Consider the following 17,236-nt stretch of genomic DNA (forward strand, 5'->3'; position numbering starts at 1 on the left):
GGAACAGACTGACTGGAAATAATTTGCTGTCTTTAAAAGTACACGAAATGTTTAATTTAGAAGTGTAGCTTTGTGTCCAAGGACTTATTAGGGTCTGTTAGGTTCTTTCAGAATAAAGATTCCAGTTTCAGATCAGTAAATAAGCTTCAATAACATAGAAACAAAAATACGAAATGAAAATCTACATCTCTTTCTTACTGCTTTTTGGCAGACAAAAACAGTTACGTGGACATTCAACTGCTGAAACCTTTAATTTACAGTTTACTTAAAGTTGCATCATTACCACTTCCTTTACCATGAATAACAGCCGCTAAAACCCAACTCTTCTGCACCCAAGAAAGCAATTAATTAAAACTTCAATTCCCAGCAAGCAGTGCGGGGCAGAGCCTTTTTCTTAAATGCTTCCAACAGGGAGAAGAGCCCGGAAGATTCCCAAGATGCCGTGCGATGGAATGCTCTGCCTTTCCTATTTTCTAACAGGCAACGCCGTTTCTAGAGTTCAGCGCTTCGTGGGCATCGAAGACTTCATATCCCAGCAGGCTTTGCGACCATGAGCTGCCGGTTTCCGGATGCAGAACCGAATTTGTCTCTCTGTGCCGTTGGCGAAGCTGGGGAGGTGGCAAGGCTAGACGGGCCTGGCCTGGCGGTGCCGTGGCTGACGAGCGGCTAGTTGGGCTCCGAGGGGAAAAAGAAGAAGTCTGGGGAATTAAGACGGGACTAGACCGGGAGAGCGGCGCCACCGCCACGATGCTCAATATGTGGAAAGTCCGGGAGCTGGTGGATAAGGCGTGAGTATTATAGGGTGCCTGGGAAAGATCTGTAGCCACAGAAAGATCTGTACTCTCTTATAGGCTTCCCCATCCCTCTTAGTAAATCTACCCAGATTTATGCCTTGTACTTCATTGATTTTCCCTTCCACCGCAGCTTCTTTCTCTCTCTGGCCACGGGTTCAGGTGCCCCATCCCCTCACCCACCGGACGATCCCCCCCCCCTCGTCTAATGCTTCCTACTAGATCCTAACCAAGATGCCATCCAGGTTGGCTCTTCTCTTTGGGTTGCCTCTTCCGCTGCCTTTACAATTTAGAAGCCGTCACTGAAACTTATTTCCTTTCATCTGCTGTAACTGATATTTTACCTGTTGGCGCTCTGGAGACCTGGCCTTTGGTTGTGGTGTGGGGTTTTAACCATCACCTTCCGAATCCCATTTAATTGCCCCATATTAACTGATTTCAGCAATGCCCCACTGACTGAGTGGGATGGTTGAATTGGATTCCCAAGGTTTATCAATCTGTACCAGTCTCCCCACTACACAGTGGTAGTTGCCTCTGGCTGATCCTGAGTATTTCCTTCCCAGGGAGGAATCATGTTTAGCATAATTGTTTCTTATCTTGCCAGTTCCCATCCCCCGCCCAGTACATTTGCAGCCCTTCATGGGGAGTGTGTGTTTTCAGTGTGCTGGCAAGGCATAACTTTGCATAGAACGGTGCCAGTTTATACAACAATTTATTTATTTTATTTATTTATTTATTTTGTCACAACATCATACAAAAAGATTATATAGTATATAAACATATATATGAGTAAATATTAGGCGGTATAAGCATATATATATATATATATATATAGGAAGAAGAAGAAGAAGAAAACAAAAAACAATAGGACAGGAAAGGTAGGCACGTTTGTGTGCTTATGCACGCCCCTTATGGTCTTCTTAGGAATGGGGTGAGGTCAATAGTAGAAAGTTTTTGGTTAAAGCTTTTAGGATTATAGGAAGAGACCACAGAGTCAGGTAAAGTATTCCAAGCACTGATGATTCTGTTACAAAAGTCATATTTTTTGCAATCTAGATTAAAGCGGTTTAAATCTATTGGTTGCTCTTGTATTACTGCAATTAAAGCTGAAGTAGTCTTTAACAGAAAGGACATTACAATAGATGATTCTATGAGTTAAACTTAGGTCTTGTCAAAGGCGACGGAGTTCCAAGTTTTCTAAGCCTAGGATTTCAAGTCTGGTGGGATAAGGTATTTTGTTGTTTTCAGAGGAATGGAGAACTCTTCTTGTAAAATATTTCTGGACACGTTCAATTGTATTTATTTATTTATTTATTTATTTATTTATTTATTTTATTCAATTTTTATACCGCCCTTCTCCCGAAGGACTCAGGGCGGTGTACAGCCAAGTAAAAAATCACAGTATAAATATTAAAAGAAATTAAAACAAACATATTATAAGGTGGCCAAATTTAAAACGAATTAAAATATTAAAATATAAATAACCCCAATAAAATTTTAGGCCAGTCCCGCTTGAATAAATAAGTGTGTTTTCAGCTCACGGCGAAAGGTATTGATGTCAGAGATGTGGTGAGGGTTCCAAACAGGCGAGCTGTATTCTAGAATTGGTCTAGCAAATGTTTTATATGCTCTGGTTAGTAGTGTAGTGTTTTTGGAAAAGAAGCTACGCAAGATTAGGTTTACAACTCTTAGAGCTTTTTTTGCTATGTAGTTGCAGTGGGCTTTGGCACTTAGATCATTTGACATGAAAACTCCAAGGTCTTTAACGGGGTGGGGGTCATCTGTAAAGTAATGTCCATCAAGTATGTACTTAGTATTTGGGTTCTTTTTTCCTATATGTAAGACTGAACATTTGTTGGTTGAGATTTGGAGTTGCCAAGTTTTAGACCAAGTGGTTAGATGATCAAGGTCTTTTTGAATGATAGATGTATCGTCTGTGGTGTTAAATAGTTTGACATCGTCAGCAAAGAGAACACAATTACTTGAGATATGGTCACAAAGATCATTAATGTATAGTATGAAGAGTGTTGGTCCAAGGACGCTGCCTTGAGGAACTCCACTCTTGACAGGAACAGGATTTAATAGAGCATTGCCAATTTTGACCACGTATTGTCTGTTAGACAGAAAAGCAGATATCCATTTGTGAAGGGGTCCTGAAATGCCATAGGATTTTAGTTTTAGGAGAAGTTTATCGTGTACTACTGAGTCAAAAGCTTTGCAGAAGTCTATGTAGATTGCATCTATTGTTTTGTAATCTATTGGATTATTTTGTAATCTAATAGTAATCTATTAATAAATCTAATTATTATTATAATATATATATATTATATATATATATATATTATATTATTATATTATTATTAATTATTATTATTAAGCGTCCAAAGGTTTACAGAAATTCACCTTTGGCTTCCATATCTAATGCAGTCTCCTTATTACCTTGCTATTCTGCTAAGCCTGCTCAAAAATGGAGGAGGAGGAGAAAAAGGATAGTGAGAGCGGAAGTAAAATAACTTGCTGTGTTTGGCAAAGGTGTGGTGGTTGCCATGTGTAAGAGGTACAGTAATAGCTTGTTGCATTTCTGTAATTTAACCTTTGTGTTTCTAACATAGCTGTCACAATAATGCTGGTATCTGCCAGTAATGTACAGACTGGATAAATTCAGTAATTTTCTACTTTTGCTTAACAGTAGGAAGCAATACTTTCATTAACAGCCTTGTCATCTAAAATGGAAAAAAAAAGTAGAATGAAATTGTTTCTTGAAACCGTATAATTAAATATGTTTTCAAGATCAGTAACTCTCATAAAACTCTCTGCATTATTATTATTTGACTCCTGGTTAAAGGATATGTTAAATTGTTCTTCCTACCAGCACCTTGTGTAATAAGTAAGTACGTTGCCCAGGTTTGACTTAATTGCTTAAGAAGCAAAGGAATTTTTTAGAAACTTTTTGAACAAATTTTGTTTTTATCTGAACAAGCTAAATTTATTTTTGATGTCTTGGTCTTTGATCCTAATGGGCCTACTTTTAAGGGGTTATGCATAAAATACACAAAGTACTTGTTTATGGTTCTTGAGAAATAACATGTAAGGAATGGTGGATGCATCTTCTAATCTTTGCTTACAGTTGAGTTAAGAAGAAAATTAATTCAATCAGAAATGTGTGTTTCACAAAATAGTTCACTGATGGATTGGATTTAATACCAACTCTTTATGTTCCATGTAGGTAATACAGGTAATCCTCAGTTTATGACTACAGTTGAGCCCAAAATCTGTTTTGCTAAGTGAGACTGTTAAGTAATTTTGTCCTATTTTACACCTTTCTTGCCACAGTTGTTAAGTGAATCATTGTAGTTATTAAGTTAGTGAAATGGTTGTTAAGTGAATCTGGTTTCCCTATTAATTTTGCTTGTCAGAAGATCGCAAAAACTGATCACATGACCCAGGATACAGCAGTCGTCATAAATATGAGTCATTTACCAAGCATCCGAATTTTGAGCACATAACCAGGGAATGCTGTAACAGTCATAAATGTGAAAAATGATGATAAGTCACTTTTTTCAGTGCCGTTGTAACTTTGAATGGTCACTAAACGAATGGTTGTAAGTCAAAGACTACATGTATTGTCAAAGTTTATTGTAATCAGAAGTAAGTTTTAAGGCTTAACTCGGCCGAATAATGATTAGAAGATGCATCCACCATTCCTTACATGTTCACCAATTTACATATTTGTTTTATAAATAAAAACATGTTGAAAAGAAATACTAAGTCCAATTTAAACAAAACCTTTCCTACATCAAAACAGTTAAATGACTTTACAGTCTCAGGAATATGGTAAAAACAAGGACCTTAAATCTTTACAAGGAACTTTGCTTTTGACAGAAAACACATCACCTTTACAGTCTCTGTAACAGAAATTAAGTTGACTAGAATAGCTTCCTGGTGTCTTATAACAACAACAACAACAACAACAACAACAATACAGTTAAACCTCAATTTAACATCTTAACCATTTGTATTCTAATATTTAAATGATAAAAATGGGTACAAATTAAATTAGAGCAATTGACTTAGTTGCATCACTGTGTAAATAGTATAAATTGCCATATTTGTTTACTTAACAGTAATTTGTGAATAGTTGATGCCCTTTCATTAGTTTGTTGGAATGAAATTTCCCTAGATATCCCATTTATTTAATGAGCATATTATTTGAAGCAAAATTTTAAGTACTTTTCAGTTTGAAATTAGTTTTGATCTTGGAATTCCTTGCTGTTCTTCACTAACAATTAAAAACAAACTGAAATTAATAACTTGGAAAACAAAGGATTAAAATACGTTGAAAAATTGTGCTGAATTTTTACGAGTTTTATTTTTTGTAAACCCTGTTATGTCTCTGACTACCATGGACAGCACATGCTAAATTGAATATAATAAGTTATTGTGATTTATATTTCTGAGTTTATGATCTTATCAATTTATGATTTTTGGGGCACATAGACAAGTATAAATGAATTTAGAAATTTTGTGTTATTTTGGATCCTCTTCAATATCAGCCTTATTCAGATTATATATAGCATTCTGTTTTGCATTTTTAAAAAAAATCATTTTAATATACAGAAAGAAAGGATAAAAGAAAACAAGTGAAAACAAGAAAAGCATAATGTATGCAAAAATAAAACAGTTCAGTTTTTAAAAACTACATTAAACTATGACCACAAAGAATAATATTGATCAGAATTTTCCATTATGTTCATAAACATTGAGTTCTTAAACAGAAAGCAAACATCAGTCTAAAGCTGTAAATCTGGGATGGCACTAACTATTGTAAAAAGGGTAATTGCGTTTGTTTATAGTTCATGCATGATAAATTCATAATTCATCACATACTGATAAATTTAATTTAATGGTAAGTTCCAAAATGTTGGTATATATTTAAAATCACATTCGCTTCTTTAAATTGTATTACTATTGTAGTCCCATACTATAACAAATGCCATACCATAACAATATATAGATATTAAACCAAAAAAAGTCAATAGAGGAACAAATCCTTATGAAATGTGTAAGTGTCTCATGATTTTATATTTCCAGTATAATGAAGTTGGGCACCAAATTGAGATGGATAAAAATATGGGAAAGGAAGCACTTTGCTGAATTAGTCTCATCCTAAGATTATAAGTAACGTCTTTAACATTTTTTCAGGCTATTAAATTAGCAATATCCATTTTAGCAACAACTTGTAGGCCTTGGTAAACTACAGATAGTCCTCATTTAGCAACCTTTACAGTGGTGCTAAAAAAAACCCTAATTTTGCAACCAATCCTTGCATTTACAACTTTCACTAGCGTGTAAAGCAAAGGAAAGCTAAAGCTCTGAGGAACATTTTTTTATTAGTGATGGTGCTTATCTTCCCCCACACAAATGAAAAATTACCCTTTTTTGGATGACCCCCACCAACATTTGGAAGAACGATTTTGATATATATGAGCCAGCCTAACAAGAGTCAAGTCTCAATGATGTATAATCTTCCACTGCATTTCTTGCATTGAACCTGGAGCTGCCCAGTTTTCATAATTTCTGCCAATTGGTCTCCTCTGTGGAATTACTAAAATGAGTATCCCAAACTTCCTTTAGACCATACGGTTGACCCTCTATTTCTGATTATAGTAACAACCTATACATTTTTGAAATTGTTCCTTTTGGTTCTAAATAATGAAGTATAAATTCTTGAAGCTCTATACTGATTACCTGATTGAGCCTTTAAATTTTGAAAATGGTTTTTCTGTATTGGTGTAACAAGTCTTTTTTTTCATTTCATTTTGTCACAACAGGATATACAATCATCAACATAAACAATAACCCATCATGAGAGAAAAAGTATATATAATAAAAGTATAAGTAAAAGTATGCATATAATACTATAATGAAGGGAACAATAGGACAGGAACAATAGGCACTTTTGTGCTCTTTGCATGCCCCTTATAGTCCTCTTAGGAATGGGGTGAGGTCAATAGTAGACAGTTTTTGGTTGAAGATTTTGGGGTTTTGAGTAGAGACTATAGAGTCAGGTAGTGAGTTCCAAGCGTTAACAACTCTGTTACAAAAGTCATATTTTCTGCAATCAAGTTTGAACCGGTTGACATTAAGTTTGAATCTATTGTTTGCTCTTGTATTGTTGCGATTGAAGCTGAAGTAGTCTTTTACAGGAAGGATATTACAATAGATGATTTTGTGTGTTAAATACAGATCATGTTGGAGTCGGTGGAGTTCTAAGTTTTCTAATCCCAGGATTTCAAGCCTGGTGGTATAAGGTATTTTGTTGTTTTCAGAGGAGCAAAGAACTCTTCTAGTAAAATATATCTGGACGTGTTCGATAGTATTAATGTCAGAGATGTGGTATGGGTTCCAGACGGATGAGCTGTATTCAAGAATAGGTCTGGCAAATGTTTTGTATGCTCTGGTTAGTAGTGTAGAGTTTTTGGAAAAGAAGCTACGTAAAATTAAGTTTACAACTCTTAGAGCTTTTTTTTGCCATGTAGTTGCAGTGGGCTTTGGCATTTAGGTCATTTGATATGAAAATTCCAAGGTCTTTGACAGGGAAGAGGTCGTCAGTAAGGTAATGTCCATCAAGCTTGTACTTGATGTTAGGGTTCTTTTTACCAATATGTAAGACTGAGCATTTGCTGGTTGATATTTGAAGTTGCCAAGTTTTAGACCAATCGGAAACAAAGTCAAGGTCATCTTGAAGGATAGAAGTATTGTTAGTGGTATTGTTCTCTAACTGCATTTTATTCTTGTTAACTGTTTGACCACAAGACTCTTGGTCAAATCTCCCTGAGTTTTACATATCATTAAATTAGATAAGAGCATAGAGCTTTTTTATTTGTCTATTTAATATACATTAAAATTATAAGCAACCCAACTCATATTAAGGTAGAATGCAAGATAAAAATAATCCAATGCAGTTCAAACAAAATAGATGATAATCTGGAAATTAACATACCAAAAGTAGAATTCTCACAGAGATATTTCCTAACCTAGCACCTAGGGAAGAAACCACGTCTTTAAAGCTGACTGGGAAGATTGAGGAACCCAAACCTCCCGGGGGATACTATTCCATAGGGCAGGTGTCACACCAGAGAAGACCCCACTTCAGTCCCATCAGATAACACAGTTTTCAAGCTGGGATTTGTAGCATACCCACTTTGTCAGATCTTGCCAGACAGGCAGAAACATTGAGAGAAAAATGATGTCTCCAATGGCCAGTCTCTAGGCTATGAAACTCTTTATAAGCCACAACCAACACCTTGAATGGCTTCTGGGAGAACAAGTGCACTTTGTACAGCAGAACAGTTATGTATGTGTACCCAGATGCATTCATAACTGGCACAGGCAGTAGTTTCCAAATGGTCTTCACTGGCAGCCACATACAGTATACAGCAAATTGCAGACGTCCACACATGAGATGTCTATAGCATGAACATGAGAAAGGATTCCCAATCTCAGAAAGGGCACAGTTGGCACACTAAGCAAATTTGAAGAAAAGCCTTTGACCACAGCTGCAATTTGAGCAGGAGCTGTGATCCAGCAGAAACTCAAATTGTGTCCTTCTTCTGTCCAGTGGAGAGCTACCCCATTTAGAGCTTCAGGTAGATGGGGCTTCAGTCTTGACCTCTCCCGCCTCCATCAGAACCAGCTGCAAAAAAAAGAGGAGAATCATTTCAACACTATACCTGCCCACTCTTGATCCCTGTGGTTGGGCCAAAAGACTACCATAATTGAAAGCTGATGAGAGGTCAGAGAGGACTAAGACAGTTTAACCACCACTATCCTAGTTCCACCAGAGCTAAGTCCAAGTACAATTAATAGTCTCCATGTCCGGGTCTCAAATCTGATTGAAAATGCTCCAGATAATCTATTTCCTCTAGGTAGAGTGATGGGAACCCATCAGAGGTTGTTGGGGCATCCCAGGTTCTGAGTTTTTAATTTCTGTTTTTATGATTTTGTGATTTTATTTCTATGAGCTGCACAAAGTTGTACTCTATGACAAACATACAAATATTTTCAATAAATGAACAAGCAAGACCAACTATTGTATTAGCCATTGAGTAACAATGTATTTTTTGGATAAATTCATCTCGTATTCTGGCCTAGTGTCCAGGGGAAGAACCATATAGATAGCCAGACCTTCAGTGGAATGATATTTCATAGGACAGGTGCTAGATATAAAACAATTTGGAGTTCTAACAAGATAACATTAGCAGCATTATTCTGCTACTATATATTGTATAGGCAGGATTTTTTTAAATTATATCTTTTTTTCTTTTAATGGAGTAGCTCACTTAGTGCAGAGTTTAGAAATAATTTATTACAGAAGTAGTATCAACTATCCCAATAGTTCTAGTAGAATTTCTCTAGAGCATCAATTTTAGAGTGAGGTATTATCTGCCTTAAGGTATAACTGCTTCTTGCAGTTCTCTCATTTGGATATTTTTATCCTTTCTTCTGTCTTTTAAGTTAATTTTAAATTTTGGCAGTGGAAACAACATAACCTTTGATTTTATGAGCTTGGAAACAGTTCTTCAGCAAATGAAATTTCAAGGAAGCAATTCACTTGACTGGAAGTCTGAGAAATATTTACCTCAAGCTAGGCAGTCCTTAGATAATTTGGAAGCTTAAATATTTTAATTCTACTTCATCAAAAACTATTTTAGAGTGCCAGGTTAATCAGGTTTGTGAAATACTGTCCAAATATTTCACAAGTTGATTAACTTAGAATGTTTAAAAAACATATATTTTTCACTATGGTTATTCCCTTCCTGTCTTGGCCTGCCCTACCCTTCTGTACCCTTCTATCTAACCTTGCTATTACTTGTTCTAATTTTGTTGCAAAGTTATGACTAGTATTTTAAATATTAAATATTTAGAATTTCTTCTTTTTCATTCTTGTTGAACAAGATACTTTGTTTTCCCTTAAATTAAAAGATTATACAAAGAAGCTTTGGGGGGGAAAGCTCTAGTTCTTAGCATTTTTATCTTCTAAATTAATATTTCTTGATTCATTTCACAGCAAGAAAAGTTCAGTATTATCGGCAAGCTCCTATATTTTACCTATCTGAATTGGTCTATTCAATAACTCTGTAGCAACATTAATAGTGAACTGGTTTATTCAGAATCTGTAGCAACATTAATAGCGAATTGTAGTGACAGTTCCAAATTTACTTTGTGAATTATCTGTTGATTTTCAATATTTAAGTAATAACTAGGCAGAAAAAGGACTACTATAAAAATCTTAAAGTCTTAAAAAATGAAAAGCAGAAATATTGTTAGTTTGAAACATTTACTCATGTATAAATTTTCTCTTGAAGATCTTAGATTTATATGCTGTCTTTTGTAAGGTCAAGATTCCTCCTGGGTTTTTTTAATCCCCACAATAAAAACTCTTGTCAGGTAGGTTGAGTTGAAAGAGATTGGCATAGTATTGGAGATAAATAAAATCACTACACCACAATGGTTCACTTAATAATATGAAGCTAAACTCTGACCTACCTAATTTAACTAATTAAATGTTCAAGCTTGATGAACGATAAAATGCAGCAAAAATTGTTTTGGAACTAAGGTGCTTACTGCCTATGAGGTACATCTAGTGCAATGTGAGGGGATATCTGTTCATACAATAGGTCTTCCTCTCACTCTTTCCCTACTTGTTTCTGTCACCAAATTTGTGAATCCTTGGATATCTAATACAGATATGGAATGACGTTCATGAAAGAAGAAAAAGCCATTAAGATGAATGGACATATTTGAATTCGATTACATGTCACCATTGCATTGCTTTATAAACAATGCCATAACTTTTCCTTAATTTTTTTCAAAGAAAGGTTAGTTACCTGTTATGAGTTATAATTATGCAGGCAGTTGAGTGGGTTAGTAAAGAAGAGGTAGAATGTTCCATCTATTTTGTATATACAGCAGAGACATCAAGCAGCTTTATGGCTTCTGCACGAGAGGCAATATTGAGGGGCAATATTTCTGAATGCTGAGGTGTCAATTATGTCAACAAACAATCATTGCCCAACTAAAAGATTCTTTGAACTATGGTAGAGCTGGAAGAAAAAAGTCTTATAATTAAACCATAATGGTTATAAAAAAGGTAATTGCACCTTTTAGCTGTGAGATGTCATGTCTTTGAGAGTCTTAAGTAGGAGTTTAGTCAAATGATGCCAAGAGTTTTGCCAGTAAGCTAGACGCTCTGTACGTGATTTAAATCTATAAGCTGACTGTGGCAAGGATGAAGCTTCCTTTCCATTCTTTGCATATACTCTTTAGATTAGATTAGTATCTGTGTGTGTTTCTGTAAGAGAGAGAGAGAAAGAGAAAAGCCAATTTAAAAACTTTTGTGGGTTTTCCCCCCAAAGTAAAATAAAAATGCAATTAAGATTTAAACAGAATTAAAATAATCTTTTGAAGGGACTAAGGCAAACTAAATATGAAAAAGATAATTTGGTAATAAGGCCTAAGAATGAATTGCATCATCAGAGTGATGAGTGAGTGTGTTGACTTCCTTGTTTTTGCTTTTTGTAATTGTTTTACTTATTTTAATTTTCAAGCTCACATTTCCATTCAAAAGCTGCAAAAAGTATACAATATTTTTACATTGCATTGCATCAGCAGTGCTTGCAGAATCATAAAAGTGTTGAATTATTTACAGCAGTTAAAACTAAAAGTGATTTAATATATTAAAATTATAAATAATGGCATACATTTGACTATGTTATATATTTTAGTTTCACCTTACATCTATTTTTCATTGCATGTATTTTTTCATACTCATATTTTGATTTCAATAGCCACAGTAGTTACCCATATCTTTAAAAAGTGTAGGCTACACTAGAAATTTGGGAAGAAGGGGAATAAACTGCTTCCTTGTTGTTGCTTAACTTTTTAAGAAGCTGTTTTTAGTGTTTAACAATGGCTTTTAATACGGAACACAAAAACTATGGTTTTAAAATAATATCAAAAAAAATGTATTAAAATGTGGGTAAAAAAACATTGACGCCATTCAGAGCTAATCCATATTCATATTTTAAATTTGAATTATGTTTATTTTTTAAAGTAATTTTTTTATTAAAAATCAGATTTAAGTTACATTATTTTTTCTTTGACTAAGGATATTAATCCATCAAAGGATAAGGCACATGATTACATTGGGTAAATTTGCAACAAATACTAAATTGGATTTATAATTAAAGATTTCAGGTGAGCTCATTTAAAATTTTATATGCCGTATTTTTCAGAGTATAAGATGTATCTTAGTTTTTGGGGAGGAAAATAAGAAAAAAGCTGATTGGCAGGTGGATTGGCCTCCCAGAATACCCCCAATCAGCTCTTCCCAGAGGTGAATTTTAGCAACAGATTCCTTGGTTGTGAGCTCTGTGCCTTTCTTTTTTCTTTTTCTTTTTTTTTTCTGCCTCTGAAACTTAATTAACTCTGTTTCAGAAAAAACTTATTTCTGCCTCTGAAAGCCTCCGAAACAGAGCTTCAGAAAAAAAGCCTCTGAAGCTTTGTTTGGAAGCTTCTTTTCTGAAGTTCTATTTGGGGGCTTCATTTCTGAAGCTTCTTTCAGCCTCTGAAACTTCCGTTTGAGAAGCTGGGCAGGGCTAAATTCGGAGTATAAGACACACCCAGATTTTCACCCTTTTTTGGGGGGGGGGAAGGTGTGTCTTATACTTTGAAAAATACTGTATTTATTTTATTGGCACCCTACCTTTATTATTTTTTACAAATAACAAGACATATCCAACTTACCTTCCTCTTGCCATTTTTCTCCATAACAATTTTTTGAAGCATATAGAAATCCACAATATGAAAAAATTATCCAGACAGAGTGTCAAACAAGAGACAGTGTAGTATGTACTTCTGACTTGCAGTGTTCCTTCTTCTCTTCTGTGCTGACAAAAAAACTTGATTTTCTACCTAATAATAATGCCTAATTTGGACATATTGACTACACTTAATATTAAACCATTACATATAGTTTGCCAGAAAATCTATCACATTAGGCCAAAAAGATGCAGTATGGATATTTTTCCCCACCGCATTAAATCTCTGGTTTGTATAATATTCTGATTGCATGTATTGCTGTATAGACCTACCCCAAGTGTAAAGTGCATTTAATCATATCACAGTAATGATTTATTCTAAATTTTTAATTATATTGTATTAGTTGTTAAAACGATGGTCCTTGAAATGTTCCTTCCACTTTCTCTTTACTAAAAAGAAATAACACTTTGTTGGTTCTAGACATAAGTGCAGAGATAAAAGACTATTTTTAAAGGGCGGTACAAGTTTCTTTTTCTTAATGTATTAATGTAGTTTTGAAAAGGCATATTTTGTTAGGACTTTAAGAATATTATCACCAAATCAGGGAAATGTTTGCCATGGTATGATTGAAATCCTTTTTGTCAGAATTTAGGCAGTGTGACTAGTATTATGAGATAAACCCAGGCACACAGCACCTTTAGATAATTAACAATGGTTTTATCTACAGCTAAATATATACACACTTATACATGGTAAATACCTTATACAGCTACTGAAACAAGGAGAGCAATGAGATAGAACAGGAGGAGAAGGGAGACACCCTCTAATGGCTTCCCTTATATAGACAGCTTCTTAAAGTGGCAGTAACTCTGCTGCCTCATTCCCATTGAGGGAATGTGCTCAACTTCTGGTTGCCGTCAGCTTCTGGTTGCCTCCACTTACAACCCCTCATCAGCTTACAGCTATTAAATCTACATACCCTGACACTTTTGGTATCCACATACAGTATGTAAGCCCACAATAGAGGTTGTCAGACTAAATGATACCCTAAACAACAATTTTTGCTGGCCATTTGTGGATTCCAAATGGTGAAATAGTAATCAGCAAATGAGATGTAAATATTCTTTATATTATCTGTTACAGTTAAATATACTGAAATTCAGCACTTGATTTCAAAGTACAGAATTAACTCAGAAGTATTCATTACTGCTTTAGAATTGCAATTCCCGAAGTTCAGTATCTTCCAATTGGTAAATTACTATTCCCAAACTTCTCACAAATGATCCTAATAGCTAGGAAATCCTGGGAGCTGAAATCCATACATTTGAAGAACATTGGACTGAGGAAGTATGTTTTGATTTTCCAAGCAAAATGATGTATATGAATATCTGAGTTGCTTGAGAGGGACTATTAGTACCAGAAAAATTCAGACAGAAAACATTTTTTTTGGTCTTTGGAAGTTTACAAAAAAGTACTATTATTATTATTATTATTATTATTATTATTATTATTATTATTATTATTATTATTATTATTATTATTATTATTATTATTATTATTATTATTATTATTATTAGAAAAACAGTGCCTTGTCAGGATAACATTTACAAATAGTGCAAAACCAAAGAAAAATTAATAGTAAATCTTAACACACAAACTAATAACAATAATAATAATATAATACCAGTAATTATAATAATATAACCAAAAAACTTAAACTAAATTTCTTCTTACATTAGCTTATTTACATTTTTATCCCTTACTATAGTTAGTTTTATACATCTTTATTTTCCATATTAACAATTATTAACATTCATACTCTTACTTTCTCTCATTTCTACATCTTGTTTCTATCCATTTATAAAATTTATTCCATGTCTGATAATATTCTGAGTGTTCTTTATCTTTAATTTTTAAAGTTAAATTTAAAGCTAAAAATTTCAGCACAATCCCACATTTTTCTAATTATATCCTCGTCTGATGGGGTTTAGCGTATATAATTCTTGCTGCCGTCAATATATGTAACACTAAATATATAGTTGCTTTATCATAACTTTCCGATAGTGTATCTAAAAGACATGTTTCTGGTTTAAATTCAATATTTTGCTCAGTTATCATTTCCAACCAGTTATATATTTTCTCCTAGTATCTTCTTGCTTTATTGCATGTCCACCACATATGGTAGTAGGTGCCTGGAGTCTGGTTGCATTTCCAGCATTTAGCAGACAAATTGCTATACATTTTTGCCAATCTTGCAGGTGGTAAATGCACCTGTAAAACATTTTATAGAGGTTTTCTTTGTAGGCCGAAGCCATAATCGATTGTATCCAAAATTCTTTGCCCAAACAGTCATCATTTCTTTAACTATTTCTTCCTCTATTTTATAGTTCAATAAATAATTATCTATTTTTTGATCAATTTTTCATCCGTCCCCATTAGAATTTTATAAGTATTATTTTTCTATAGTAGTAATGACCCCTTATGTTTGTATGTCTCAGATTCCTCTGTTTTCTATATCAACTGGGGAAAAATTAGAAGTATTTAGTATTATTTCTGAATCAAATAAATAGTAGATCTGATTTTACTATTCCATTTTTTTCTTTTCCTACATCAATGACTAAATGAGTTATAGCTCTTCTTGCAACATTGTTTTCTTTCATTTACCAAGCCAACATAGTGCACATTTTTATATAATTATCTGTCTCAAAATTGATTATAATGCGCTAATTATAAGGAGACCCAATTTTCTGCAGATTCTGTAGGAATCGGCTCTTGTTGCCTTTTCCTTTCATTTCTGGTCATACGGTGAAATTTATTTCAGTTTTACTGGTGAGCAGTTCATAATAATACCACCCAATTATTTTGACTCCAACATACTGTAGTCATCCCTGCAGTGATCATGGCTCATGGAATTTCATGAAATTGCCTTTCTGGTGTGAACCATTTAGTGATTAAGTTCTATTTCTTGGCCCCAAAACAGTATCTATTAAATTACAGTGAGTCTGTGTGTATATTTATCCATCGATCCATAGGTGCATATAAAATGAATCATAAAAGTCAGTTTACATTATTTAATTAATGGTAACATTACATCCTCATATTTGCCTCCTGTTATTTGACTTTCCTAAAAGGAACCTTTTTAAAATAGTCATTAAATTTTATTTTGCACTGAAGATGTATTTTAGTTATTATAAACACTCTTAAAGTAGAAATCATTTTGATCATGGTAAATGAGACATTTAACCTTTAACTATATAAATTAACCTCTTCTGATGCTATATTGAAGATCATTGAGTTATTTTGGTATTTTGAATCATTATGTATTTATATGCAGAAAGTTGATTATTGGTTTAGCCTGTCTAATTATGTCCCCTCGGTTCTTCTATAGTACAAACTGGGGAGTGACATTTTATAAAATTAGATAGTGAAATATTTTTGTCCTTCAGAATGTCACATGCAGTGATTTCTCTAGGCCATTGAGTACAGAAGTTTAAGAGAGTATTTGGTACCAAGATAAACATTATAAATTAAAGTTTAATTCTTATACAGAGTTAGTTTAAATACATGTGTCTTTAAAAAAATCAGTCAGCCAAGTTCTAAATGTATGCCATTTGTATAACTGTTGTACTTCCTGTGTCTTACTTAAACTTAAGTGTCTGTATATGTATCTTCTGTGGCTATAGCAGGTGGAAGTACTAGGTGGAATATTGGCTGATAACCTAAGCAAGCTGGCCCTGATTAATACTTAGATGGGAAAACTTCCAGTGACTGTAAGCTAGACGACAAAGTCAGAAAATATCCCTAAAGAAGGTAGTGACAAACTACTTCAGTGTAGACCACAAGAATACTATATCAACATCCATGTCCATTTTCGCAACATGTATATCACTAAATAAGAATGCCATTCAATTAGGAGACTTTTGTGTATATATTTTGCTGTTTGTTATTGACTCCTGGCAACTGATTGGACCAGCCTCTAGTTTTCTTGGCAACATTTTCAGAAGTGTTGTCCTTGCCTTCTTCCTTGGAATAAAGGAGAAAGACTTTACTCTCAAAATCACAAGTTGGCTTTGTGCCTAAAACAGGATTGAAAATCACAATCTCCAACCTGGTGCCTTAACCATTATACCAAATTTTCTTGTCTAAATTACACATTAAATGCTAATTATATTCTACCTTTCATATATCTGAGTAGCCTTATTGTATAGTCAGAAGAGAGCCATTAAGATCTGGCCCTTCTTCCAGGCATTAGGGGTCAGCAAAGTAAAAATTCTCTCATGATTGTTTAGTTACTTGTTTGATTGCTAATTTATATTTGGTATTTATATTTTGTTTAATGTTAATGTGAGTTATCTATTTCCTTCTTTGTTTTTGTGCTATATGTCACCCTGGTTGAGTTAGGCAGCCTTGTAAATCTTATAAATAAATAAATAGTCATGGCTGTGGATCAGCCTCTGTCGTTTTGATGTCTTCAACCACCACCGTGATTCTTGAATAGTATGATCAAAAGATATTTTAGGTCTTCTATCTGCAACCTGGACAGGTTTTTAGATACTTGCCAAGCTTCCACATTTCTTAGGTATGAGCTCAATTCTTTTTCCTTTATTGTCTCTTATCTATGA

At 34.0% G+C, this 17,236-nt stretch overlaps 1 protein-coding gene across 1 annotated transcript in view; it reads left to right on the forward strand.

Moving 5' to 3' along the window:
• Positions 1–459: 459 nt before the first annotated feature.
• CLINT1 (clathrin interactor 1) overlaps positions 460–17,236 on the forward strand; it is a 79,608-nt gene continuing 62,831 nt past the window's right edge. Inside the window, exon 1 of the mRNA XM_058167647.1 lies at positions 460–788. Within this exon, the coding sequence (XP_058023630.1) occupies positions 748–788 (41 nt within the window). The 5' untranslated portion in view covers positions 460–747. The remainder of the gene's footprint in view (positions 789–17,236) is intronic.

This window comes from Ahaetulla prasina, chromosome 2, assembly GCF_028640845.1.
Source record: "Ahaetulla prasina isolate Xishuangbanna chromosome 2, ASM2864084v1, whole genome shotgun sequence".
NCBI classification, from domain to species: Eukaryota; Metazoa; Chordata; class Lepidosauria; order Squamata; family Colubridae; genus Ahaetulla; species Ahaetulla prasina.